Below are 26,560 nucleotides of genomic sequence, written 5' to 3'. Positions count from 1 at the left end.
ATATTTATAACTTAAATTTTTTATTTTAAATTAAAAATTTTAATTTTAAATTTGTTATAATTATATTAAAATTTTAAATTAATTTTAATTAAAGTTAAATTAATTTACATGTAATTATTCTTATCACATAAATAACTTTTAATTAATATTCTAAACTTTTAATTATATAAAATTCAGCCCCTTGTCTGAAAAGCGCAAATCGAAATTAAATACCTAAGGGTCCCACAAATGTACTAAATTCTGAATCTGGAAATTGTCGTTAGCTTACACAAAGCCAAACCGATTCATCACTCTCTCTCTCTCTCTCTCTCTCTCTCTCTCTTCAAAATAAACAAAACAATACGAACCACCCGATTCAACAAATGCTCTCTCTCCTTTTCTCATCTCCTACAACGACTCTTCTCTGTTCCCTCTCCGGAAAACTCTCTATCAAACCCACCTTAACCAGAACTCTTCCGTTCTTCATCGCCTCAACCACCACCATGTCCATAAACCTCCAATCCCATGCCTTTGCCGGCAACCCTCTAAGGTCCAAAACTCTCAAACCCACTGATCCTTTATCACCTACCTCAGCCCTTGAAACTCTCAAGACTCAACTTTTGGACGATACCCACCAATTATCTTCTATTAATTTCAGGGTTTTACCCTTTAGAAAGGGCAAGCCCCTTGCCTCTTCCATTAGTGGTGTTGATTGTGTGCCAAATTGGCGCCTTGGTTGGATCAGTTTGGTTGATTGTAAAAGTTTGTTGGCTGGTTATGGGGTTGAATTGACCGGGGAGAGTTTGGTTTATCTGGGTTCAAGGTCTGAGGAGGATGTGGTTTGTTGGGCAATTGATGTTTCTACTGAGGATGATTTGATCAATGGATTTGGTAGCAAGCAATTATGCTTTGTTGAATTGAGGACGCTTATGGTGGCTACGGATTGGGCTGATGAGCTGGCAATGGGAGATTTGGCTATTGCTGGTCATGTAAGTCGTTTTGCTCACTAGTATATTGGAGTTACAATTCATTTAGTTTCTGTTGAGGTATGTACTGTTTTCGGTGTATCTCGTTGGATTAAGTAGGATTTTTAGACCTCATTTTATCAGATTGATACAGTTTGGGATGAGAGTGAATTTTGGTCCAGCTCTAGCTTGGGTTTATCATTTGAGTTTATAGTAGCTTATTTAGCTGGTCAGAGGTTAACTACATGCATTTTGTTCAAAGGCAGAGATAGAAATTGAGAAAGTTCTGTATTTAGAATATGTTTTGGTGTCTTTTTACTAGAGACGTGTTTGCTGGGGTTAGTATTGTTGGCATAATTTGGGGGATTAATTCCAGGTTGAGTCATGGAGGGGATTGAGGTTGTTTACTCAAGAAGCACACATAGACAGCAGGGAAAAGAAAGAGAGAGAGAGTTTAATGATTGAATGGTGCAATTTCTGTTAGTTCATTGATATTTTAACGAGCGCTTATATTGTGCCTCTTGATTTGTTAAAATTGCATATTTTTCTGGTTTTCATTTCGATTAGGCCAGGGCATTGCTAGAATGGCATAACTTAGCACGTTTTTGTGGACACTGTGGAGCAAAAGCGGTCCCTATGGAAGCTGGGAGACGGAAGCATTGCTCTAATGAGCTGTGCAGAAAGAGGATTTACCCTCGTCTTGATCCGGTAGAGCATTGCTGCAACTGTAGTTTGGAACTTTTAGATGGTTGGTGCTTTAATTTCTGCATTCTTTCTTAACCCCATGTTTTGTTTGTTTTGACAAGGTGGTGATCATGTTGGTTATTGATAGAGAAAATGACCGTGTCCTTCTAAGTAGACAATCAAGATTTGTACCCCGAATGTGGAGTTGCTTAGCTGGTTTCATAGAGGTATGAGCCCAGGCCACCTTCAATTTTATCTAAAGTTTGAAGCACTCCTTTAAAATGAAGCTGCTAAAGTAGCTTTACATAATAACCCAATGTATTGATAAAATTCTAGTTATTTTACTCTCTTCCTCTATCTGAATTATTTTCATTTTTAAAGTATCCTTATTGTCCTTAGCCAGGAGAAAGCTTAGAAGAAGCAGTTCGGAGAGAAACATGGGAAGAGACTGGTATTGAAGTGGGAGAAGTTGTTTATCATAGTTCCCAACCTTGGCCAGGTATCATTTTTTTCCACATCTCATGTGTGATAGCTTGTGATCCTTTGTTTGCATACATAATTTGATTGTAGCAATAGTTTAAAGAAGGGTAATTTACTATATAGTTGGGAAAGAAAGTTCATAACATAATAATTGGGGAAAAATTTAAAATTCAGTCCTAAGGTCTGGCAAAACCACAACTTTTTCCCTACGTTTTTAATTAGAAACAATTTAATTCCTAAGGGTTTGTTCCATTAGTAGATTGGTCCCTCTGTAGAACTTACAACAAAATTGATGTTGATAATTCTGAAACATCAAAACTGACCTGAGTGAAATATTAAAAGAAACAGAAGAAAAAACATAACAAAACAACCACAATATAAAGAAAAGAGCACAAATGGAGAGCATTAATTGTTTGCTCTGAATGCACGTTCCTGTGGCTGCAGCTACTGTTGGTCTTGTTGTGGTTGTAGATAAACAGGGCAAACGCACAGCCAATAAGCTTGACAAGGAAATGGAAATGAAATAAAGAGCAATGCCAATGATGAAGGAGAGGAGAGTAGTGGCAATGGTGAAGCCGAGAAGCAAACAAACAGATTTCTTGCCTAAGCAGAAGACAGATGCCATGTCCATTTCTAAACCAGCTAAGAACAAGCGGCAAGTCAAAGGCCTAGTAAATCATGGCTAAGGAATGGGTTTTGCTTAAGGCAGTTGGTCCTATCATTAGACCAGCCTGCAAGCACAAGCAAATCTTATCAACATTGTGGTAATTATTTTCTTCCCAATCAAGAACAAGGAATATTTGATGAATTAATAGGAAAAAAAAATCTCCAAGTATAATAATACCAGATATTGGTGAGAATGTGGGGGATACCCAGAGGCTTGAAGAAGTATACAAGAACATGATTGATCATGACACTGATGGAGGCTGATGTGCAAGGAAAGGAAGGGCTTGAGTCAAGGGTTTTCACTTTGCTGGAAGTCGTGCTCCGCCATGATATTCACTATAGAAAAATGGAAAGAGGTGTTCTCTAGTATCTAATAGAAATTTTGTGGGTTATTAATAGCCATAATTCAGCTGGGATGTAGTCCTCTTCCACCAGCCAATAATGCTAATGGTGGTGGCCTTTTGCAAGAGCAAAAATGGTGGAGGGAGAAAGAAAAAGCAGGGAAATAGTTTTGTGAATGGATGCTAAGAGGTAGCTAGAATTCATGGTAATCCATAGCACTTGGGTGGTCTTGCGGTTTCCTAGTTGATTTTGCCCCAATTTTTGTTGGAAATTAGATTCTGTTGGTGTTATTTTTGTTTCTCATATCACTCACTTTTTCCTGTTGTTATTGATAAACAACTTATGTATGTTTCCCAACTCGCCAAATAGAAAATGACAATTTGCTGTTTCCTGTTTCAAGGGGAGGCTTGTTCGAGAATCTTATAAATAGCAGGCATGAGAAAATGTAAAGGGAGGAAAATTGTCCCCACATGGTTCCCGCTTTCTCTAAGGTTATTTTTCCTATAATGCCAGTTGACTAATTGGTTTTAATGCTATAAACTGTGAATTCGTTTTAAGTTTAATAGAAAGACCAAATTGAACAAAACAAAACCTTAAAGAAATAAGTCATTTCTCATTGAAGAAAAACGGGGAATAAGTTGTGGTTTTTTGCTAAAACTTAGAGACTATTATAAATTAATATCTAAAGAATAATAGATAATTATCTTTCCATTATTGCCTAAAATCAACTCATCTTTGCTACCCCTGTATTGAGTTGTGGCTATTTTCATTGATCATTTTGTGTTGTTCCACTGATTTTTGGGGCCATCGTGCTTGCTTATTCTTTTAAAAAACTGCAATATTTCTTTTGTGTTCTTGTGTGTCCTTGAAATGCATTAATTTGCACCAATGCGTTATTCACATATTCATGGTTTGATTTCAATGCATTTGTTCCATTTCATCTAAACTTTCTGCCTTTTGCACCACTTTTTTATTTATTTCATGCAAGATTAGTCCTTTCTCATACCGATGCTAGTTGTCTTGTTACTTTTCATATCAATTTTATTGTTGTATCTACTATTTACCTTAAAAATAGTTCATAATTTTTCTTTTCTTTCATGGGATGGATGCAGGGAGTTATTGTTTTGCTGTTGAATAATATTTCTGCGTTTTCATGACTGAAGTATTTTCTATTTATGAAAACATCCATATGCAGCTAGTCAATTTTATGTTTATATAATACACTGCTAATTTTCATACTCTCTATTTGGTTTCTTGTTAGTTGGTGCAAACAGCATGCCATGCCAGCTGATGGTGGGTTTCTTTGCCTATGCAAAATCACTTGAAATAAATGTTGATACAGAAGAGTTGGAAGGTAATTGAAAAAACAGAAATTCATTTATCGTTTTGTCTTTTCTTTTTTTGGAACTTTCCCTTTCTTTGTATATAAAATTAATGTCTTACTGCTGTTTAGAGGCTCCCTGCAACCCCAACCCCCCCAAGAAAAATCATTTATTCATGAGAAAATTTAAAGTGATGACTATTTGTTCGGCTTTGTGCATAATTTCTAAATCATGTGAGTTAACCATGTAATTATGCAAGAACCTATAACAGCAAACTATGGAGCAGTAATCTACCAAATTTAGTTATCTCTTTGAGTCTAGATAGGTTATGGTTCTGCTGTCTAAACAACTTAGGTGCAAACGAAGTTTTGGACACGTAATATTGGAAAAAGGGATAAGGAAAGGACAATAATAGCAATGAGAAATAAACAAATGAGTTTACGAGCACAAAAACTCTCAAATGGTTGATGGAACATGTAAAAGTTGTCAAAAGTTTATGCATCCTGTCATTGAGTTCACTAAATTGCCACTAGAAAAAAATTATGGAGGATAGTTCTATTCAAATTTTGTTTCCATTCCACTCTTCTTTGTTGCTTAACCCGAATACTTGCTATTGAATTTCTTGTGGCACGTTTTTACATATTCAAACTGCATTAATACGCATAGTTTTATTACCTCCACTGGATGTGCTCTTTCATTTGCTCCTAGAAGAACTTATTTAGTTCCACGCTTTCTTGGTCATACCCCTTTTCATTTTAAATGCTATCTTTAATGGAAAATGTCGTGCAATCATCTTAATTCCATGCTTCCTTTGCTGTACCCCCTCCCCCTTTGGGAAATACCCAACTTACATGTCAAGAATCTGATCAGATTTCATTAATAAAAAATCGCAAATGTGGGTAGCCCGTTTTTAAGATTAAACCCTTTTCGGACTTATGATTCTAATATCTGATGGTTCCGGATAAGCTAGCTTGCATTTCAGAGAACTCTTATCTTTAGGTATGGTGGAGACGTGAAATGATGATATTATTGAACTTTCCATTTGTGTAGATGCTACATGGCACAGTAGAGAAGACGTCCGAAAGGCATTGATGGTTGCAGAATATGAGAGGGCACAAAGAACAGCAGCTGCAAAGGTTGATCAGATGTGCAGGGGCGTGGAGAAAGGACAGAATTTTTCAGCAGACTTTAACGTGGAAAGTGGGGAGCTTGCTCCAATGTTTTTCCCTGGCCCCTTTGCAATTGCTCACCACCTAATCTCTTCTTGGGTTAATCAATCTTCAACAATTGGAGTTGAAATTCAACCAAAACAACAAAGTGGTTCTCTGTCTAACTTGTAGCAATCATGCTTTGCTCTCGAATGAATCGTTTCACTCACTTTTTGCCCCACATCGAGTATATTCAACCTTGAACATTGCTATCTCTCTTTTTTCCCCTAAGTTCATTCACTCCCAGGTTGTGAGCATGTCTTTTAACTATCTGAAATTCCAAACAAGAGTGGCAGCTCCTTTCTTTGGCTTCTGGGAATGTCTGTTGTATAACCAATTAAAATTATTTATAAACCATCCAAAGATTGTTTGATTGGATTCATATCCATGTGAATTCTTTTACTATTTTGGATCTCTTGGTCTGTAAATTTTTGTTTTCTAGTGAAGAAGATGAATAGACATTGCCTGCATTTTGTTTGTTTCAAAGGAGTAAAACAGATATACATAGAACACATTGTTTGGTTCTCAAATGAATTATGTAAAATTTTCTTGTTTGATTTGAAGATGAATGTTATTTTCAATTTCACTGATGTAATTGTAACGATCCGAAAACTGGACCGCTACCGGCGCTAGGATCCAAATCGACTTAAGGTCGTCGGAACCCGTAGCAAGCCTACTATACTTACTGTGTATCTGATAAAATCCCATACATGATCATATATTTTCATAAAGGCTTTAAACTTTTTCACATATGTACCAAGCTTGACCTGTGTATGCACTATAACTGCATACATAAAAACCCTTACTGGAGCCCTCATCAAATACTCCAGTTGGGTCAACATCTCATATATCAAGTCTGGTTCAACATAACTTATCATTAAAACATTTGCATGAAGATCATGTACAACAGGGATTGACAATAAACATTAGGGCCAAGCACAATACTAATCCGCATTACATTACTTTACATTATATCATATTACATTTCATTACATTACATATCCACTAAAACTCTATTACATGACATAACCATAACCATTACCCTTGCTGACTCCTTGAGCTATCTCTGGTCCTGCAAACCTGGGGGTTAGGGGAAAGGGGTGAGCTACTAAAGTCCAGTGAGCAGAACAGTAAAACAGTTAATTAAACACATGCTTTCATGAAATGCATCACATCACAAACAATTCACATCACGGATGAACTTGTCACCAGTAACCCTCTGCATATCGTAACATGTCCAACTGTGCCAGGGGCGATACGGCCACGCCTGGTCTTCTCTTACATATACATATCATAACATGTCTAACTGTGCTAGGGGCGATACGGCCACGCCTGGTCTTCTCTTACATATACATATCATAACATGTCCAACTGTGCCAAGGGCGATACGGCCACGCCTGATCTTTCCATCTCATATCATATCATATCACATCGAGGGCTAATGGATCATCTAATATCCATCTACATCAACAACATATTATGCAATGCATCATATTCGTGAATTCTAATGCAAAACAGCCTAGTACATATCATGACATTCGTGATGCATGAACATGCTTAAAAGTTTATTTGCTTAAAAGTTTATTTGCTTTAAAATAAAAGAGTTGTGTTCTACTCACCTCTGGCTGACGTTTTACTGATTTTGTAGCAGCTAGCTCACTGCTGACCTCCTCGGTCTCTCAGGTCCGATCCTACATAGGTGGACTCAAATGAGGGACCAAACATACTCTAACATAACTCTAAATATCTCCCCCAAAACCCCCTAAAACATCATAAAACATGCATGCAAAACAGGCAAAGGAATGCTGAGCAGGGGACTTTCGGCAGCAGGTTCGGCGGCCGAAGGTCCCTCCAGAGCCGAAAGTCGGGCACTTTTGGGGGCAGGGTTCGGCCGAAAGTCCTTCCAGAGTCGAAAGTCACAACCTTCGGGGGCAGGTTCGGCAGCCGAAACTCCCCTCCAGAGCCGAAAGTCCAAACCTTCAGGGGCAAGTTTAGGCGGCCTAAAGCTGCCTCCAGGCAGGTTCGGCGACCGAAACTGACTTCGGCGGCCGAATCTGGGCTCTCCCAAAGGGCAGAACCCGAGCCTCACATGCACATCCAGCCACCCCAAAGCCTCTCAACCCACACCAACTCACACAAAAGCATGCATAAACATATTTTCAAGCATTTAGGGGCTTAAAACTAGCCTATACCCCAACAAACATCACATTAAGCATACATTTAACATAAAGGGTACATAAACCCTAACATTTTAGATCTACTCTAAACATGCATTAAAACCCTTAATCCCTTCTTAAAACTTACTTAAAACATGAAAGAAGAGGAGGATCTACACTTACCTCTTGAAGATCGAGAGGATATGTGATCCCAAACTTGGAGATGTGGAGAAAACGAACTCCGGAGGTCTCCAAGCTTCTAAAACCTTGATCTTAGCTTAAAATCTTCAAAACATGATAAAACTCATAAAAACTCTGGGAGATTTGAAGGAAAACATAAAATCAACCATGGAGGGTCAAGAACTCACCTTTGCTCGAAAATGGAGAGAGAAAACTCGCCCATTTTCGGACATGGGGCCTTTTATAGGTGGCTGGCTAGACCACCTTCGAAGGCCAAGGGTGCTTCCACAACTCCACCACGTTCGGCGGCAGCAAAAGGGAGCCACCTTCGACGGCCGAATATGAGGTTCGACGGCCGAACCTGGCATTTCCCTTCAAAACTTTCTTTTCTTTCAAAACTCAATTTTCTTTCTTGATTAAACCATAAAAACATGTAAAAACATTTTAGAAAACTTTTATTTTACCCTTCTAGAAGGCTTCCGACAATCCGAGAAAATTTCGGATTCCAACGGAGATTTTACCGAAAGGTAGGAATTCCGATACCGGAGTCTAGCTGGATATTACAGTTAATATCTTTCAATCTAGTTATTAAAGGATGACTGCACACAACTGAGCTCCATCAGACAACCTTTTCCAGGAAATTAGGAGTAGGTAAAACAGATACATCTCCAATGATGCCTGCTGTGTTTGCCTGTTTAAACAGGTTATCTGGATGTATATAATTATTCTTTTCTTTTGGCAGAGTCAAAGGAGAGTTAAAATCTGAGATATTTCAAATTTATTTTAATACACTTATTATCTGACTAACTATGTTGGATGTGTTGACATAAAAAAAAAATTATATATAAAAAAATTATATAATATATCTAAAATTCTTTATAATTTACTACTATAAAATTAATTAAAAAAAATAGACATGTGTCGTTTTTTAAATTACCGATTTTCATTCTTTGAGAGAGTTGGAGTCTTTAATAATTAAATCAGAAAAAAAAATTTCAGTTATTTTCTTTTCTACATAAACCATTATACTATTTACAAGAAATTTATTTTAAATTTATTATGTAATCTAGTCTTTGATTATAAATAAGATGAATAAATAATTAATTAAGTAAATATTTTTTTATTTATATTCGAACAGAGTATAATAAAATTTTAAAAAATAATTTTTTTTATATTTAATATTATGAGATATATACTTCATATATGGTTAATTCTTGCGGCTCTTTCAATGTCTTATTGAAAAATTACGAGACATTGGTTAAGAATGAGCAGTATTCAGTTAAATTGAAAAAATTGATAAAATTGAATTAATTTAAAAATTTGATTATTTTTTATTTATTTTTTTATTCGATTTGATTTTTAATTTTAAAAATTTTAATTATTTCAGTTTGATTTGATTTTAATAAAAAAAATTAAAAAAATCGAACCGAATTAATTAATGATAATAATATATTATTTTTAATAATATAGAGAAATTAGATTATATTAAAATTAAAATATTTCAATTAAATTTTAAAATATAAGTATAAAAAATAAAAAAATATTTATTAAAAATTCAAACCGATCAAATCAAACTAAATTAAATTAAATTAAATTGATTTGATTTAATTTAATTTCTAACTAAAATTAATTTAATTTAATTTTTATAAATACTAAAATTTTAATTTTTAATTTATTCTATTTAATTTAATTTTAAATCAAATCAACCAACCACTGACCTCTAAAATTAGCGAGTCTTGTTTTAGTTATTATTTTTATTAAATTAATTAAAAATAATTAATTAATGATTTCATGGAGTTATATTTTTCTCATCTATTGGGCTGACATACTAAAACAAAAAAGCCCAGTTCGAAGCTAGGCATGCGAGTAGAATCGGTGACTCGATGAGGTGTGGCATCATGTAATTTTGCTGAGAAGTGAAAAAAAGTTCCGACGCAGATTTTACACTCCGGCATATCAGTCCTGCTTGCTTTTCTGAACTGAAAGTGCAAAGTACCCAAACCCTGATTGCTTATTCATTGGGTCACATTCATAACACTTCACTGAGCATCCTTCTTCCTTGAAAAATGGCCTCTACATTCATCAGGAGACTGGCGAAAGCCGCTCCAATTGGGTATTGGGGGCAACCAAAGTCCAATTACGGTGGGTTTCGCATTCCTTTTGGAGCAATTGCAGCAGTTTCTGGTGGAATCTCCTATCTGTACTACTACTCCTCTCCAAACTTGGTAATTTCTCACTAATCTTATCTGGGTTTTGTTGCAAATGTGTTCTTATGCAAATCGCAGTCCCTTTCTTATCTGATTCCTTTTAATCTTACTTCCACACTATTCAACTTCAGCATTTCTGTATCAGGATGGTTGTTTACCCACCCTTTTTTTTATTTTACTCTTTTCTTTTGAAATGAGATGCCATTAGGATTGTGCTGAGCATTATTGGAATGTCATCGGTAGCTGGGTTTTGTGATAATAACGGGTTTGGTTTAAGCAAAGTATAAAATGGTTCGGTGGGAATTCTGTTTGTTATATGCTTATGCTGGTTGGTTGATGTACGTGTTCATTGCTGGATAATGTATTAAATTCACCACTTAGTACATATATGTATTGTATGTAGGTGATGGTCCATCCTTGTGTAAGTTCTGTTGCTATTTTATCTATGAATTTGAGTATAAGATGTTGCATGAGGTTTTGGAATGGATATCGTGATTGGTAAGTTCTTGAACTATTTATACCTTGGACTAAGCACTTTGCTGGGTGATCTTTTCATGTGTGCTGAAAGTGACCTAACTATTGAGAAAATTAGTGTCAATATTTATTTTGGGGTTTAATTTGAAATGATTATCAGTATAGTTCAGTTGTAGGGTGACTTAATATGTGATCTTTAGATGATATCTTGTAGAGGAGTCGAGAGTGAGTGAATTTCCTTAGGATGACTAGTTTTCTTTTCTCATGCACCTCAAAGGATGTAACCAAAATATGGTTACAAATAAAGCATTTGGTTCTCTTATTTTTCATTGTCTAGAACTTATATACTGCTGTGCTTTCTACTAATAGGCTTACCTTGATCAAGTCAAAGAAGGGGATGCTCAAAAAGTTGGTTAGTCTCCTGTTCTCCTTGACTCTTCCTCTTCCTTCCTCCCTTTCTTTTTATTTTTTACGAGATGGAAGATGCTTTTTTGGCGAATTTATGATTGAAAGGCTTTACAAGGTTCCTCAAGTTGATGTGAGTAAATTGTGAAAGTTTTGCCTTTGTTTTTTTGGCATTGAATTGAAGGTGAAAACTTATTTTCTGAAAGCATCCTGTAGATGCTAATTCAAAAAAGAAATTTGAACATCTTGTTAGTTACTTTGGATTTTTAGTGACTGGAACATATCAAATTTACCTTTATTAATGGCCTTTTATCAACATTGTAAAGTTGTTTTTCTCAACCATAGTTCCGATAAAAATGCTAAATGAATTGTTTTTTTTTTATTTAAATTTTAACAATTTTAATATAGAAGGAGAAGATGTGTGCATTGAAGTTCCTGCTTTATCACTACATGTTTTTCTTATATATTGCTGGCTTAATCAATGTATTCTTGTCTCTTCAGCTCTTAAATCCAATAAATGGATTGAATTTAAGTTGCAAGACACTGCAAGAGTTAGCCATAATACTCAATTATTCAGGTATCACCTCTTGGTTCAGTCATATGGGTTTGATATTAGTTGACTGGTAGTTGCAAGTTTATGACCTGCTCAATCAGATTACATCAAAACTCAACCATTGAAAAACTCGCCCATATACTTCAATTATTCTGGAATTATGTTGCATTTTATGGATAAGTAGTGGAGATTTTTCAGCCCATATGGATTGAAAATGTTGTTTCCACTTTCCAGTTGCCTTCTGATATTTCAATAGGATAGTGTTGATTCTGGGGTTTCAGATTATGCTATATTTACGTTTGTTTGAATGTCTTGGAAAAGCAGTATGCACTTCTAAATTACTTGAATCACTTCAAAGTTCAGACTTTGCTTTTCATTTGTAGTCTAGATGCCATCATGGAAAAGTTCACTAATTTGTTAAGAGTGACTAAGTTTTCTCTTTCTTGTCAAATGATAGGTTCTCATTTGATCCCTCTGCTAAGTTGGGTTTAGACATTGCCTCATGCATCCTTACAAGGTATTCTTTTCTTGTTTAAACTTGAGAAGATTGCTCGCACATTTTTATTAGAGTTTGTTCATCATTTGGGATCAAATGGAAACTGAATTTTGCTGGAAATCTACTAGTGTATTCATTCTTTCAATGTTGTTGCAACTGCAGGGCTCCATTAGGACAAGATGCTGAAGGAAAAACAAAATACGTTATACGCCCGTAAGTCTTCCTGTTTAAGATACTAATCTGAATTTCTTTCTGCAACGTATTTTTTTATTTATTTAGGTTGTTTTAATTCATTTTCACTTTCTTTAGATTGGATATACCTTTTTGCTCAAAATTTTTTGATGCCCTTTATTCATCATCACCATATATTTTATAAGGTATATCAACTCTTAATATGCCTTCATATTTGCATAGAACTGATTGTCCTTTACACCTAGGAGTAACATGCAGTGGAAACTGTTCCCAGTATGAAAGGTCCATGACAATGTAAATTTCTAAGTGCAGGTGTTTTGTCACCATTTTTTTGCTCTTCCTCTCATTCATTTTCATTGTTTTTTCTTTGTCTTTTGACTTTCTTTTTTCAAAAGGAAAGAACAAATTTTCTCGATTCTATGAGATGATAAGATGACATTAATTGTAACACCGTTGGTCCTCCCAGAATTAATTTTTGGATTTTCTTTTAAACTTCTATGTTTAGGTATACTCCTATATCAGACCCAGATGCTAAGGGATACTTTGACTTATTAATCAAGGTATGCTGTTGTAGATATGGGCTGTTATTTTTCTTCATTGGTCCTTCAGCTTAGACTTTTAGAGATAACTTTCATCACAATATAAATGCTTTAAAATGTCGCAGGTTTATCCTGAGGGCAAAATGAGTCAGCATTTTGCCAGCTTAAAGCCTGGTGATGTTGTTGAAGTTAAAGGGTAGGCAATTAACGTTTATGAGTTAGCAGATGTACTGTATGCCATCCTTAATATTGAAATGCATTTGCCTGTTTCAGGCCCATTGAAAAGCTTAGTTATTCTCCCAATATGAAGAAACACATTGGCATGGTAAGAGCTGGTTATCTAGAATTTGAAGCATATCCCAATCTATGTAGAGCCAAGTTGGGATCTGAGTGGGGCCGTGGGCCTCAAAAGTACTAGCAGGTCACGATTAACTTGTGAGAAGAATTCTTATTTAATTAATAAATCATATATAATATGTATAATTATAATTAAATAATTACCTAATTTTATTCAAAGGTCTAACATGATTCATTATAATTTTCTGTGGTTTATTAACATTTTTTCAAGATCCCAGTATTCTTCAATTATTAGATAAACATTTCATTTTCATTATTTTCAAAATAAAAGTATTATTTTTATTCTAATTGTTGACAATTGGATTTGTAAATATTGTTAATAAGGTAATTATCTAATGAATAATATCTATCAGGAGAACTAAAATTGACTTCCATTCATATTTTTTTTATATAATCCAAGTGATTTTCTAAGAAATCAGTGGTTATATAACTATTTTCTTCTTAATTTTAATAATTTGATTGATTAGGAAGTATGGCATTGTATAATTCACGATTCATGGTCTGTATGTGTGTGCACACATGAATATACGCTAATATTGTCCTTGTAACTTTATTCTGTTCATTTAGATTGCAGGTGGTACAGGCATTACTCCAATGCTTCAAATAATTGAGGCTATCCTTAAGAATCCCGATGACAACACTCAGGTTATTTTTACACTTATTTCAATCCCCTCACTGTAATAAATTTGAACACATTTGTTACAATTGGATGGACATGACAGGACAGGTTTTTCACACCTGATGAGTTTCAAGGCCTTTTTTATATCCAATGCGTTTGACAAATTTTCATGTTAATTTCCTGACAAGTCTTTGATTGATGTTGAGTTATTATCCTAACAGGTCTCCTTGCTTTATGCCAATATCTCCCCTGATGACATCCTACTTAAACAGAAGCTTGACTTCCTCGCGGCTAGCCACTCAAATTTAAAGGTGCAAGTTGCTTGAGTTTTCTAGAATTGTTGTATTAGCCCCAAAAAAACAGTTTGTTTCTCCATTAACAACTACTTGCTTCTTCTGTGCTTAAAAATTGCAGGTATTCTATACAGTAGACAATCCATCAAAAAACTGGAAAGGAGGTGTAGGATACATATCCAAGGACATGGTTTTGAAAGGCTTACCTAGTCCTAGTGATGATACACTTATCCTGGTAAAGTATCACTTAACCTTCACTAAAATGGCTAGTTCAACTAGATGATATGGTATTGTTTGACAAGAGGATATCCAGGTCATAAATTGTTAGTTATGGCTCTTGGAAACTATGGTATTATTTGACAAGGCTAGCTTGTGTTAGTTATGGCTCTTGGAAACTATGGACTCCAGAATTTGCCGCATTATCTACCATTTTCAAGTCTTTATTGTCCATAGTGGTTTCAATTCTTGAATTTGTTTATTTCTAATTTACTTTACTGGCATGCAAAGTGGGATTAGATTACAACTCACTTCAAATGTCAAACCCTTTTTTGCTTATTCAGGTATGTGGCCCACCCGGAATGATGAAACACATATCTGGTGATAAGGCTAAAGACTATTCACAGGGAGAGGTAACAAAATGGAGTTTCTACATTTTGTTTGCTTGGAATAGTTACACAATTGTCAGTTTTTGATATGAGCTTCCTTTTATATGCTTTGTTGCAGCTCACTGGCATACTTAAAGAACTGGGATATGCTGAGCAAATGGTTTACAAATTCTAATAGAGCCATTTAAGCATGTTAAGAACCGCTTTCGGATGATGGGATCTGAATAAATGTTCAGAGAGGAGTCATTGTGATTTTAACCACATTGAATGTTCATGATGTTTGTGGTTTCTTCAAACTTCAGAATAGGTGCATTATGCTGTTTCTCCACCATTTAAACACCATTGTGCAACATCAAGCCATAACAGAGTTGTATAGAACCCTGACTTATGTTTGATTTCCATTCTACTCTTTTTTTATATATAGGAAAAAAAAAAGGTTTGATAGCTTAATGAGAAAAACTGGATTTGTTAAAACAAAAGAAAATTACTCTATTTTTAAAAGGGAAAGTTCAATATTTGCTTGTTTCATCACTTTTAACTTTAGAAATACAGGATTTTGGCTATTTTATTTTACATATTAACTTGAAACTTTATCCATACGTTCAATAACTATTAAATTTTACCTTATAAATATTAAAATTATAATGAGAACGAACTTTATTATACAATACAAATAAAAGAAAAGGGTTGCCGAGGAGTGGTTTGAAAATAATTTCTCCATATGTGAATGCGTCCTCTGTTAAAATGTACATTTTTTACTGATTTGGCTCAATAGCTAAAGTCACATTTAACCCAATAAATTTATAATCGAGTCTCCTCTAATCACATTTCTTACCCGCAAAAAATTATATTTGTGACGTATAGGTTATGTTAGAATTTTTTTTTTTTTTTCTGAAAATAATATGATTAATAAAGTGAAAAAAGTAATGATTGGGAGATAGCAGAAAAAGAAATCATCGTCCTGACTTGCGAAACAAATCATCCCAACCCAATAGCTAAATCGCATAAATACTTTCTGTTTTCCGTTTCAGCACAAAAGACTCTTCTCTTTTCTCTCTCCCAGTCATGTAACTCATCATCATCACTTCTCTTCTTCACCCTCAATTTTCCTTTTTTTCTTCTCTTCAATTCAAAAATGGAGGAGGAATTGCAGAAGCGCAACACTGATTGCGTCTATTTTTTGGCCTCTCCTCTCACATGCAAGAAGGTTTCTGTCCTTTAACTTACCTCGCTTCACGAATTCTTGCCGCTTTCTCTCCTTTTTTCTTTTCTGTTTTTAATTTTTTTTTTTAAGCCCACTGCATTTCCTGGTCTATGCGTTCAATGAATTAGGGTTTTTATTTCATTCATTTTACAATAAGTTTTATTATTTCTTTCTGTTAGATTGATTTCCCATTCGACTGAATTGTTGGTATCGTCGATGCTTGGGCTTCTTTTTGTGGTTGGAGTTCTGTTTTTTGTGCTTGTTTCTTTCGTTTGTGAAGATTCATGCCTTCTCCCTGTTTTCTTTTTGTTGTAGAATTACCTCATAGCTTTTGTGAATGTGGGTTTTTTTTTTTCTCCCAGGGGATGGATTGTGAGTATCGACACAATGAAATTTCAAGGCTTAACCCTAGAGATTGCTGGTACTGGTTGGCTGGGAACTGTCTTAATCCAACCTGTGGTTTTAGACATCCTGTAAGCATATATTCTAATCAGTTCTTTCTGTACATCTCTCTGTGTGTATATATGTGACATTAGGATTTATTGAGTTTGTCGGTTTACTTGATGAGAATTGCACATTTAGTTTCCAAATGCTGGTGTTCACTTCACTCATATTTTCACATGCAAATGAACTTGTTACTTCACTTTCTATATGAAATGTTTGATTGTTTACCTTTCAGCCCCATAAGAATAATGTTTCTGGATTTTTAATTGTGCACACTCCTGGTTAATGATATGTTCCATGTGGCTCAGGCTTTTGTACCTTTTAGTTATATGCTTTCCATTCTTAGAGTTGTCTTATAGAAATCACTATCAGGATCATAACTTCCTGTGGTTGACTGTTTGTTATTGCCTTATCAAATTTGGAATAGCCAAGAATGCCAAAGTGAGTTTAATATAATTTGTCTGAAGCCCCTTGCCTTTTTATTTTATTTTGATGGGTTGGGTGTGTGCACTTAGAGATCTATTAATTAGAAATTTAGAATGTACCCTGGTTGGTCTTTTTCCCCTTCATTGGGAGTGGGACTATCAAGTTTGTGTCTCGTTTTCATCTATCAGTTGTGAGTTTATCAACTTTATGGTGAGATTTGTTGAAAAGATAAGGGCTATCTCCCACTATGTAATTCACCAATGTTACTTGATCCATTGGACTTCTTTGAGTAGAAAGAGGAACCAAAAAAATGGAGATCTTACAGGCACACCTTTAAGTATTGCTTTTCCAATGTATTATTCCGTATCTGCAGATTGTTCATCAATTGGTGGCTGTGCTTTTTACCATTATTGCCCTTTGGCCTTGTGACCTAATTCTATCGAACTATATCTGTTATTTCGACAGCCATTAGAAAGGCATGCTGAAGCACCATTGGAATCTGCATCATCTTCTCTACCTGCAAACAAGACCAATACCCCCTGTTATTTTTATTTTAGTGGTTTGTGCAATAAAGGTGACAGATGTGCTTTTGTGCATGGCCCTGATGCCAGTATACCTACTGGGAAATCTGTCAATATGTCATCAGCAAAGGAAGGCACTCGTTTGGATAACAAGACATCCATAGGAAATAATATTGTGCATGTGCCAATGGAATCACATGCTAATCCATCTGAAACAGCTCCTAAGACAGTAATGGGTTTGAAGTTACAGACAAAAGAGGATATTCAGCTTTCAGCTCCCAAAAACTTGGTAGTGCAAAGTTCCTTTCCGGAGATTGTTGTGTCACCCTGCGAAGAAGCTGTTACTTTGAAGTCAGATTCCTTGCTTCAAGCAGACAACTTAATTAGAAGCAGATCTCACATGTCCACAGATCAAAGTTCAGAAGATCAAATGGATGACCATGTTGAACTAGAGGAGCGGTGGGAATCATCACCTGGTTTTGATGTTCTTGTGGATGACAAATCAGAGAATTTGGGTTATGAGGATGATCAAGAATATTTACTGGCCCTTGACAGGGAACACACAAAGCTAAATAACCATTTCCTAAGGTATGAATTTGAAGACCTAGAGTATAAGTTGACATACTGCGACTCAGATTCTATGTATACACGAGAGATGTATGATTCTTTTGATTGTGTGGATAATGTGGACGCCATTGATGATGTTGGTAACTGCTCTGGCTGCTCAAGCGATCGAATGTTGGATTCAACATTGCTCCAGAAGAGAAAACTCTTGCCAATGGAACTGGCGATCAATAATCGGAGGGTAGAAGATCTTCGGGACTGCTTGAGGAAACGTAGAGTAATTGATGGCTATCCCATGATTCGATCCTCAAGAAGGCATGAGTCTTCTCATCTGCTTGGTCGACATCCAGAAAGGCCTCGAAGAACTGGTGTGAGTCACCGGCTGCATGGAAGGTTGGCATCAAGGGTGGGAAAGAATACTATTGAGTCATTTGGAGATAATGGAATTATGTTAAAAAGTAATAACCAGCGTGGCTGGCGTAGGCACTCAAGGTTGAGTAAGTCCAAATTGCGAAACAAGGAAACTAAGCTGGCTAAAAGGCAGTTTCTCTCATTTGAAATGCCAAGGAAATCACTTCCCAGGGAGAGGAAATCTACTCTGGCGTCCATTGAGTTTACAGGACCAAAGTCCCTTGCTCAGATTAAAGAAGAGAAGAGAAAGGCTGAAGAAAATGGAAATTACACTGGAAAAACTGGTAATTCAAGTGGAATGATAGTAGCTGACTTTGAGGGTCCTAAACCTCTGAGTGAAATACTCAAAGACAAGAGGAAGATGGGTATTGAGGAAGATTCTGATGGTATTACAAGTGACTAAAACTTGCTACTATCAAGGCTGAAAAGGATCAAGAACATTTAGTACATTTTGTACAAGACAATGCAATCTAGTTGGACAGAATGTTACAACATATCTTCTCGATCCTTAAATGGTTTGGATCATGCTACAGGCCATCATTGGACAAAGAGTATCTTTTTTCATTACTGTTGCTAGAAGATTTTGAGAAGAAGCTTTATGGCCATCTGATTAGGATTGTTTTATGATCTCTACTAGTGTACTGGTTGCTAAATAGGAGCTTTAACCTAGAGCCTGTTGGTTTTTTGCTCATACAATTTGAAGTGTTTGGTTACTTCAGCATCGATGATGAGCTTGTCCCTATCTTTTGTACAGAGCTATTCATAAAATAATTGAACAGTGAAGTGGCATTGAGAATTCCATCATCGTGCTTTTCTTTGGTTAAGTGTTGATTAATCTTTGAACATTAGTTCATTTAATATCCAGTCCTTGTGCTTCTGTGAACGTGAATGATATGTAACTATTCCTAGAATTAGTTGAAGCGGTTGAGTTGATGCCATTACAGGTAAGAGAGCATACTTTTTCCAGAGGAAAAAAAAAAGGTGCTTTGTAAAGCGTTTTGTTACCAAGTTGTACACCTCATTTTGTTCATCTCAACATCCACAAGCAAAATCTCAGTCAGATCTGAGATGGGAACAGTGGACTAGCTCTCCCAGAAATCCAAAATTTTAACATTTTCTGTTCCTCATGGATTGATTCAACCCATTAACACTCCTATCAAATACGTATATTTTGATAAAATTAATTTCAATATTATTTTAGGTTATAATAAAAATTTAATTTAATAGAATTAAATGTTAATATAAATTATCAATATTTTTTTGTTAATACTGATATAGGTTTTTAATAATTTTAGTTTAACTAAACCATTCATATAAGTATCTAATTAGATTAAAATTTTTAAATAAAAATAAAAAAAAAATTGTATTTCCTATGCTTAAGGAGAGATATTTTTAACGGTGCAAATGTTTTCAAAATTATAAATTTTTTATTTAAAAAAAAAATTCTTAATTTCAAGGTTTGGTGCTCTCCTTTTGCACTTAGAAATAAAAATATATTTCTTCAAATATTAACTTATAATGAGAAATTAAAATGATCTATTAGCCATTATTAGAGATGATAAAATTTGAATGATTCGTTAATTTAATTCAAACAATGCACGCAATATGTTATAATTCATATAAAATTAAACACAAAAGATAACTTGAAATCAATTTGATTAATTTAAAATTTAAATAAATTAATTTAACTTCTTAAAGAATAACATTTAAACTTTAAAAGCATTCTAAAATATAGATTTTTTATTTATAATAATAATTCTTAATTAAATAAACAAAGAATATAGCAACTTCTTATCCTCTATATTTTAGAATTCAATTCCTGTAAAAAAATTTAAAAACTTATTTAAATTTAATTCATATATATTTATAATATAATATAAAATTCTCATAAAAAAATATTTATATCCTCAATAGTTATTTTGCCCTAGAAAAAAAGGCCCAACGCGCCTTCTAGTTCTACAACTCTCGACTCTGTCAAGAGAGACTGTTTTGTGTTTGGGGACAAAATCGGTATTCCAAATTTTAACCATGTGCTTGCCAAGTTCATTCGCCTTCCCTCACTGATCTAGCACAAGCACATAGGCCTCTATTCCTTCCAAGTTTTTTCCCGTAAAATTTTCCTCGAAAATCTACAGAGGTAATGGATGGCAAGATAGAAATCTCCCTCGACAAGCTCCCTGTCAAGCGCTTGGAAGCTATTGAAGAAAATGGCGTCGAACGCTTCCCTACGTGAGATTATTTCTTTCCTTTACTCACGCTTCTTCTTGCTTTTCATAAAATCGATATTTAATTAATGACAATGGAAACTACTCAAATTTAATTTTCCATTCTCTTTCCACTTGTTTCTCAGTTTGCAAACGGAAAGTTGAAGTGAATTTCGTTTTCCTGCTTAAACCATCGTGATTATCTGTTGATAAAGCGAAGTTGGATAAAAAATTAAACCCTAATGAACGTAGTGTAAAAAGAGATAATTTTGCTTATTTCTCAATTAATCTCATCTTACTAAAACTGAATTCTATATTCATGCGTTACTGCTGAAGTAGGTTATAGGAAGTTATGGATGATTTTTTCGAGAAGTAGATTCAAAATTAGTATCTTTCTATTGTTTGGACAACAGTGATATTGGATATGATGAGAAGAGAGTTTCCCTGATTCGCCGTATAGATTTTGCGTGGGCAGTGGAGAAAGAAGACGAGGAAAAGAAGAAGAAGCAAAAGAAGAGCTCAAAGGAGAGCTCCTCTACACCATGGCCATGGCAGAGCATGGTGGAGAATTTGCAATTAGCTCTCCAGGAGCTCTCTGTCGTTATAGATCTCATCAATACTGTCAGACTTACTCACCTTACTTTTATTCTGCTTTTCTGTCCTGTATTTTTTTTTTATTATGAATTTTTGTAAAAGTGTAATTTGGAGTTTAGATACATGCAGCTGAAATTATGAGCTACAAGAATGTGTAACGTGAAGGGAGAGTAGTATGGTTTTTATGATCCTCTAACTTCTTGTACTGTGGTCTCTCTTTCTATATATTCTAATAAAAGGTTTTTGGTTGGCACTAAGAGAGTAGAATGTGCGCGTTGTTTGTTTGTAGGGAAAATGTGGGAATGTATAAAAATTGGAATACTGAATGCAAGTAATACATTTTAGGACTTACAAGGTGAGAGATCATAAATATATAATTCATGCAAACACACAATGTGGGGTTTGGGTCTTTGAAAATCTTTTGTAGGACTTGAAAAATGTTGCATTCCTTGCAACTAGACATGTAAAACTGAATTGAAATAGATTTAAGAAAATTATGCATCCATTAGACCTCCATTCCATCCCAACAAATGTTCTAACTTTGAAGCACGAATAATTACTTTATTTTGCCATTACATATTGTATCCATGAGCTTCTTGGCAAAGAAATGATTATGAGGATGCCTTTGTGATGAATGTGAATTCCTTTGCATATGACTTTGTTGTGGATATATTCTATGTAGGTGGAAGCTAATGATGCTGTAACAGTAGCTAGCATGACCAGGCCAAAGCCATTGCCCAATGAGCATCTGGCTGACCTTGCTGTGTCTACTGCAACAAAGCTACAATGTTACCGAGTATATTCATTTACTCTGTCTTGTTCTTTTCCTTTTTAGGGTGGGGAGAGGACGTTTGCTGGTGCTTTGGTGCATTCACTTCATTATAATTCATGTTCTGAAATGCAAATTGGGCCAGTTTACATTTATAGGATAACTACTAGAAATTGTTATTAAAAATTTTTGCGCCATTTTTGTTCTGATATTTTTACATCTTCTGTCTATCAGTTGTCTTATTAGTTAGTTCTCATTATTTCTTGCAGCATCTTGGTAAATATTTTAAGCAGTCTGCCAAAGCCTTGGAACAGCAAGTTGCAAGGGAAGCAAGATTTTATGGTGCTCTAATCAGGTGTGCCTGCCCTGTTTAGTTAAGTTTGAATTTAGTATTTAGCTCTTCAGTTGATCTTATCTCTTAATCTCAGTATATCGTATTTTTTAATTACTCATGTCTATAACTGATAATGCTATATCTTCAACAATCTTGTCACTGTTTTTCTCTGACAAGCTGATAGATTGCAGCAAAACTGGAAAGTTAAACGGCAGCGCATGGCAGCGACTGGTCCTAGTAATGAGGGTTTCACCATTGATCTTTTTGACAATTCATTATATGATTCAGCCTCTCTATTTCGGCCCTCTTCTCTATCTACCATTCACATTGACCATGACTCAGCAGGCATGCTGGCAATAAACTTACCTCCAACTTCTTGTCGCTCTCTACGTTTTGGTTTTGTTGGAGTACATTCTAGTGAAAATGTAAAGAAATCCACTAAAATTAGAAGCTCTGGCTCAGATGAGCTCCCATCAAAAGGAACTGAAAGAGAATCTGGAAGTGATAATGAATGCGTGAAAGAAACAAACTTACTCCTTCGTGAAGTACATCGGGCAATCTTTGATGAACAAGTAGGTTCCTTTCCCTGGTTTCTTTAACCCCACAACCTGTGGCCAAAAAATTAAAAGGAAAAAAAAAAAAAGAGAAATCTTTTTGTTGCTTCTCAATTTTACATCCCTTAGGTTCTTGTGGTTCCAGGTATTTGATATGGTGAATCGTGAAGCCTTCAACCAATCTTTAGGAGTCAATGTGACTGGAATTCAAGAAAATTATCTGCAACTAAGCATAAGTCCAGGAATTTCTGTATGTATAACACTGGTGCCATCTTACGAGTATGATCAAACAGTTGATGATGGAGGCTGCCAGATCTCAGAATCTGCTGTTTTACCTTTAGATTCACTTGATGGAGTGAAGTTACCAGAAGAAAAACATGAATGTGTTAATAAGAAGTCGAGCATTCCTAACCATATGAGTTGTGAAATATATCTTCAGCAGATTTTTCACGAGCATGTATTTGTAAGAGCGAAAGATAGACACCTTTCCAGTGGCACCCGTGTACCTGGTCAACCACCACCAAAGGATGGATCTGGTCTTCTTGGTCATTTCTGCATGTCTGTGGCTCACCGGATATTCTCTAATCGAGCTCTCATGGAGCTAGAAAATGTGGTATTTTCCCTTTTACTAGTTTTAAATGGATTACTGACTTTTTATGCCTTTGATGTGTGGTTGAACTTTTTCCTTGGTATTTTTTTTAAAAAATTATTTATTCTATAGGTATGCAAGGTTCCATATCTCCATTTAGTATCTCATCCCACTTGGAATTCTCGGATATCTTCTTGGACAGTATTAATGAAGGTTCCTCAGTCCATTATCCATGCGAGTTCTCAGTCACGGACTTCAGATGCCAAAAGCAAGAGTGATATTAAGACAGAATTTCGGACTAAGATTGTGGTAAATGATGGTCGCATCAATGTTGAAGCAGAAGGTGCTCCTAATGTTGTCAGCCTATTTAAAGGCAGTTCTGATGACATATGTTCTATAAACAAATATGATTGCGACTTGGTTGATCTTCCTGTGATTATTCTTCAGCAGGTAGGTTACAACACTGGAGACTTTGTTGCATGACCTGCTTTTATGATGGTTATGGTCTGGATGAAGGGTTTAAGTAGATTCTTCCCTGCTTTTCCATTTCCATTGATAATCTTACATGTTATCAACCTTACAAAGTTAAAATTTGCAGCTTCATGGTCACCTATCTTGGAACGATTAGGGGGAGCAAAGTAGTTTATTTGATAATAAGAGATCTTTAGTCTCCTTGTCTCTCTATCTATCTATCTAGCTCTCTTGTGACTAAGAGGCTGAAATGGGAATGATGTGATAGGGATTCGTGGATTTTGATGAAAATTGGGTTGAAGATAAGAAACGGCCTTCTTGATTCACCTTTAGGAGCCCTATGTAGGCAACTTAGATCGCAAGACTAGCCTTGTATTGGATTTGATTTATGTTGTTGGCTTTAGTACAAGGGTAGGCGTGGTGTTGGTTGGTTCTATGTTTGAGATAAAAAGAAAACCAAGGGTAGGCATGGTGTTGGTTGGTTCTATGTTTGAGATAAAAAGAAAACCATACTAAAATTTGAAGCTAACAAACTTAACCAGCTTCAGAAAAATGAAACCTAAATTGACCCAAAATAAGAGTATATTTAGACCAAAGCATATTGAAAATGGTTGTCCTTTGTTTGCTTTGCTGGCTTCAAATGTTAGATAGATTAAAGATTGTAGAAACAATTTTGTGTTCAAGGAAAAAAGCTCTCTTAGTATTACAAACATGTTAAATCACCAATATGCTTTTTGTGAAAAAGATGATAAATATATTGATTTTAATTTTTCATCGTTGAGTTGAATCGAGTTGTTACTCGGTGTGTATTGCTGTTAAACTGAGTTGAATGAAGGGAGCCAACTGTATTACACTGGGATGATGACCTAATAAAGTCAAGTTTTTATTTATCTTTCTTGCATCTAAAACAGCTTACTCTTTCTTATTCAAAAACAGTGAAATTAATTTTCTCCCATTCTCCCTTCATAAAAGAAAAGCTAATACAGTCATTAGCTGCTAATCATTTATAAGAAAATTGAGGATCTGGGAATTTTGTCCCTATATAGTTTCAGTTACTTTTGAGGTTGAGGTGAATGTGATTGGGTAATATATTAATATACTGTTATTCTTATCCGTATTTTCACTTGGATGATTCTCATGTCTTAGTGTCTTTTCATGGACCTTGTTATAGGTTGCTAGCCAGGTTATTCGCTGGCTTCATGAGGAAGCTCTAATGGTGGGAATAAAAGCAAACCGCGACTTTCTATGCTTGTCCTTGGAGTTGGAGCAGGGTGAAGTGCTGAGCCTGGTGGCACATGTGGACGCTGAAGATGCTGAAGGATGCATCTCTTGGTGGTTAGTAATGGAAGATGGTTTTGCAGAGGAGAAGAAACTTCATATGGACATAACAAATGGTGCATCTGAATATAGGAAGTTCTTGGGGTATTTACCTCTTGATGTCCTGTACTCAACCCTGATGGATCTGGTTAGTTTGTGCAATGGAGGTGGGAGCCAATGACAACTTTATTATTATTTTTTTTATTTGCACTAGTTGTCAGGGACCACACTACATATAATATATAATTTTTTTTCTTTAATATTTGTTTGAAATCTAATAGTTCTGCAACTGATCATTCATAGGGCAGTACTAGTATCAATTGCAGTTGCACTGTTGCATATACTAGCTAATAGTGCCATTGTCATTGCTGTTGGTGATTTTAGCTTATAATTAGTTAATTAGTATCAGCATTCTCATCAAAGGTTATGTAACTAATCAAATTGTAAGTCCCACAGAGAAAAAAATCAAATCAAATTGTAAGTCGCAACCATCTTATCTTTATGACAGTTACGGCTATCCTCTATTCAATATTCAAATCATACGTGACAATAAAATAACTTTCTTTTATTCTTTATCTATGGATTTTACAAGGCATACTTTTTTGTAAAAAAAAAGGAAAAATCAATGATTAATTAATTAACTAAATATTATTTTGTAAATTCACAGAAAAGGAAATCCTTATTTTTTTCATGGATTCTTTTTTCTTTAAAAACAATCCTATACAGGATATAATATCTCTTAGTTTGAACTCTAAAATCTCTTACCCTTAAAAGATAATTTCAGTTTAACGAGTTAAAGTATTAAAATCATTTATTTTTAAATTAAATTTTAGAAATTAGAAAAATTATAATTAATTTTGAAAATATTATCTACTACATCAAGATCAGAACAAATAATAGTTTTTCTTCATATATTGGTCGGAGATGTTGCCATCATCAAGTCACTATCATAACAGACTATCCAAACTCTATTCCAACTCAAAAAAAACTAAAAGCTACATAACATACCCACCCACATGTTTATGTGGAATCTTAACTTCAACTCAAGCTTGAGCTGTATGCCTGAAACCACAAATTATCTTCGCTGCCTTAATCATCAAATCTCAAAATTCCACGCGATTCTTTGCTTACCCTATCCTCGCCTACACCTTTTTTTTTTTAATAATAGCTATTTTAGTAATTATTTAATTACTAAAACATATTGTTTTTAGTGGCTTATCCATTAAACCTTATAATCCCATGTATTTATTAATACAAATTTGAATCTGTTTCTAAATTGTTTTGCTTTTATTTGAATTTTTTAAATGATAACTTAGAAAGTGACCATTATCCTACTCCTAGGCAAGATACACCGTTTTCCCCCTTTAAGTCAAATAATTATTCCACAAAACAGATGACTTTGGCTCACTTAGACCAATCACCTTCCATCACGTGTC

The 26,560-nt window shown here is 34.9% G+C and overlaps 4 protein-coding genes across 5 annotated transcripts; all 4 read left to right on the top strand.

The window, feature by feature from the left end:
* Nucleotides 1-313: 313 nt before the first annotated feature.
* Nucleotides 314-6,209, top strand: LOC110617586 (nudix hydrolase 19, chloroplastic). The gene is made up of 6 exons (XM_021760484.2): nucleotides 314-968; nucleotides 1,512-1,652; nucleotides 1,751-1,855; nucleotides 2,028-2,127; nucleotides 4,378-4,470; nucleotides 5,489-6,209. Exons 1-6 carry the CDS (start codon nucleotides 363-365, stop codon nucleotides 5,776-5,778), a joined length of 1,335 nt encoding a protein of 444 aa, XP_021616176.1. The 5' UTR covers nucleotides 314-362; the 3' UTR covers nucleotides 5,779-6,209.
* Nucleotides 6,210-9,841: 3,632 nt separating this feature from the next.
* On the top strand, nucleotides 9,842-15,121 carry LOC110616607 (NADH-cytochrome b5 reductase-like protein). The gene is made up of 13 exons (XM_021759032.2): nucleotides 9,842-10,207; nucleotides 11,033-11,075; nucleotides 11,570-11,645; nucleotides 12,079-12,138; nucleotides 12,280-12,330; nucleotides 12,815-12,869; nucleotides 12,974-13,044; nucleotides 13,122-13,173; nucleotides 13,773-13,850; nucleotides 14,046-14,135; nucleotides 14,239-14,352; nucleotides 14,678-14,746; nucleotides 14,841-15,121. Exons 1-13 carry the CDS (start codon nucleotides 10,049-10,051, stop codon nucleotides 14,895-14,897), a joined length of 975 nt encoding a protein of 324 aa, XP_021614724.1. The 5' UTR covers nucleotides 9,842-10,048; the 3' UTR covers nucleotides 14,898-15,121.
* Nucleotides 15,122-15,647: 526 nt separating this feature from the next.
* On the top strand, nucleotides 15,648-19,156 carry LOC110617651 (zinc finger CCCH domain-containing protein 32). Its single transcript, XM_021760589.2, has 3 exons — nucleotides 15,648-15,929; nucleotides 16,289-16,399; nucleotides 17,262-19,156. Exons 1-3 carry the CDS (start codon nucleotides 15,858-15,860, stop codon nucleotides 18,693-18,695), a joined length of 1,617 nt encoding a protein of 538 aa, XP_021616281.1. The 5' UTR covers nucleotides 15,648-15,857; the 3' UTR covers nucleotides 18,696-19,156.
* Nucleotides 19,157-20,230: 1,074 nt separating this feature from the next.
* LOC110617557 (mediator of RNA polymerase II transcription subunit 17) lies at nucleotides 20,231-25,384 on the top strand. Of its 2 annotated transcripts, XM_021760424.2 has the most exons (8): nucleotides 20,231-20,521; nucleotides 20,910-21,117; nucleotides 21,773-21,886; nucleotides 22,129-22,214; nucleotides 22,378-22,765; nucleotides 22,893-23,360; nucleotides 23,469-23,786; nucleotides 24,979-25,384. In XM_021760424.2, exons 1-8 carry the CDS (start codon nucleotides 20,433-20,435, stop codon nucleotides 25,303-25,305), a joined length of 1,998 nt encoding a protein of 665 aa, XP_021616116.1. In that variant the 5' UTR covers nucleotides 20,231-20,432; the 3' UTR covers nucleotides 25,306-25,384. The 2 variants fall into 2 exon arrangements, with proteins under 2 accessions (XP_021616116.1, XP_043813410.1); XM_043957475.1 differs by lacking the exon at nucleotides 21,773-21,886.
* The last annotated feature ends 1,176 nt before the right edge of the window (nucleotides 25,385-26,560 follow it).

This window comes from Manihot esculenta, chromosome 6 (genome assembly GCF_001659605.2).
Source record: "Manihot esculenta cultivar AM560-2 chromosome 6, M.esculenta_v8, whole genome shotgun sequence".
Lineage (NCBI taxonomy): Eukaryota > Viridiplantae > Streptophyta > Magnoliopsida > Malpighiales > Euphorbiaceae > Manihot > Manihot esculenta.
Note: the sequence above shows the minus strand (reverse complement) of the source record. Positions and strands in the feature narration are given on the sequence as shown.

What these genes read in the sequence shown, in the direction of transcription:
- LOC110617586 (XM_021760484.2), top strand. Translation starts at nt 363, where the DNA reads ATGCTCTCTCTCCTTTTCTCATCTCCTACAACGACTCTTCTCTGTTCC. An exon ending in GCTTAGCTGGTTTCATAGAG is followed by an intron (nt 1,856 to 2,027) that starts GTATGAGCCCAG and finishes TATTGTCCTTAG; the next exon opens with CCAGGAGAAAGCTTAGAAGA. An exon ending in TGATACAGAAGAGTTGGAAG is followed by an intron (nt 4,471 to 5,488) that starts GTAATTGAAAAA and finishes CCATTTGTGTAG; the next exon opens with ATGCTACATGGCACAGTAGA.
- LOC110617557 (XM_021760424.2), top strand. Translation starts at nt 20,433, where the DNA reads ATGGATGGCAAGATAGAAATCTCCCTCGACAAGCTCCCTGTCAAGCGC. An exon ending in TCATGGAGCTAGAAAATGTG is followed by an intron (nt 23,361 to 23,468) that starts GTATTTTCCCTT and finishes TTTATTCTATAG; the next exon opens with GTATGCAAGGTTCCATATCT. An exon ending in CTGTGATTATTCTTCAGCAG is followed by an intron (nt 23,787 to 24,978) that starts GTAGGTTACAAC and finishes ACCTTGTTATAG; the next exon opens with GTTGCTAGCCAGGTTATTCG.
- LOC110617651 (XM_021760589.2), top strand. Translation starts at nt 15,858, where the DNA reads ATGGAGGAGGAATTGCAGAAGCGCAACACTGATTGCGTCTATTTTTTG. An exon ending in CTCCTCTCACATGCAAGAAG is followed by an intron (nt 15,930 to 16,288) that starts GTTTCTGTCCTT and finishes TTTTTCTCCCAG; the next exon opens with GGGATGGATTGTGAGTATCG. An exon ending in CCTGTGGTTTTAGACATCCT is followed by an intron (nt 16,400 to 17,261) that starts GTAAGCATATAT and finishes TTATTTCGACAG; the next exon opens with CCATTAGAAAGGCATGCTGA.
- LOC110616607 (XM_021759032.2), top strand. Translation starts at nt 10,049, where the DNA reads ATGGCCTCTACATTCATCAGGAGACTGGCGAAAGCCGCTCCAATTGGG. An exon ending in GCCTCATGCATCCTTACAAG is followed by an intron (nt 12,139 to 12,279) that starts GTATTCTTTTCT and finishes TTGCAACTGCAG; the next exon opens with GGCTCCATTAGGACAAGATG. An exon ending in GATGTTGTTGAAGTTAAAGG is followed by an intron (nt 13,045 to 13,121) that starts GTAGGCAATTAA and finishes TGCCTGTTTCAG; the next exon opens with GCCCATTGAAAAGCTTAGTT.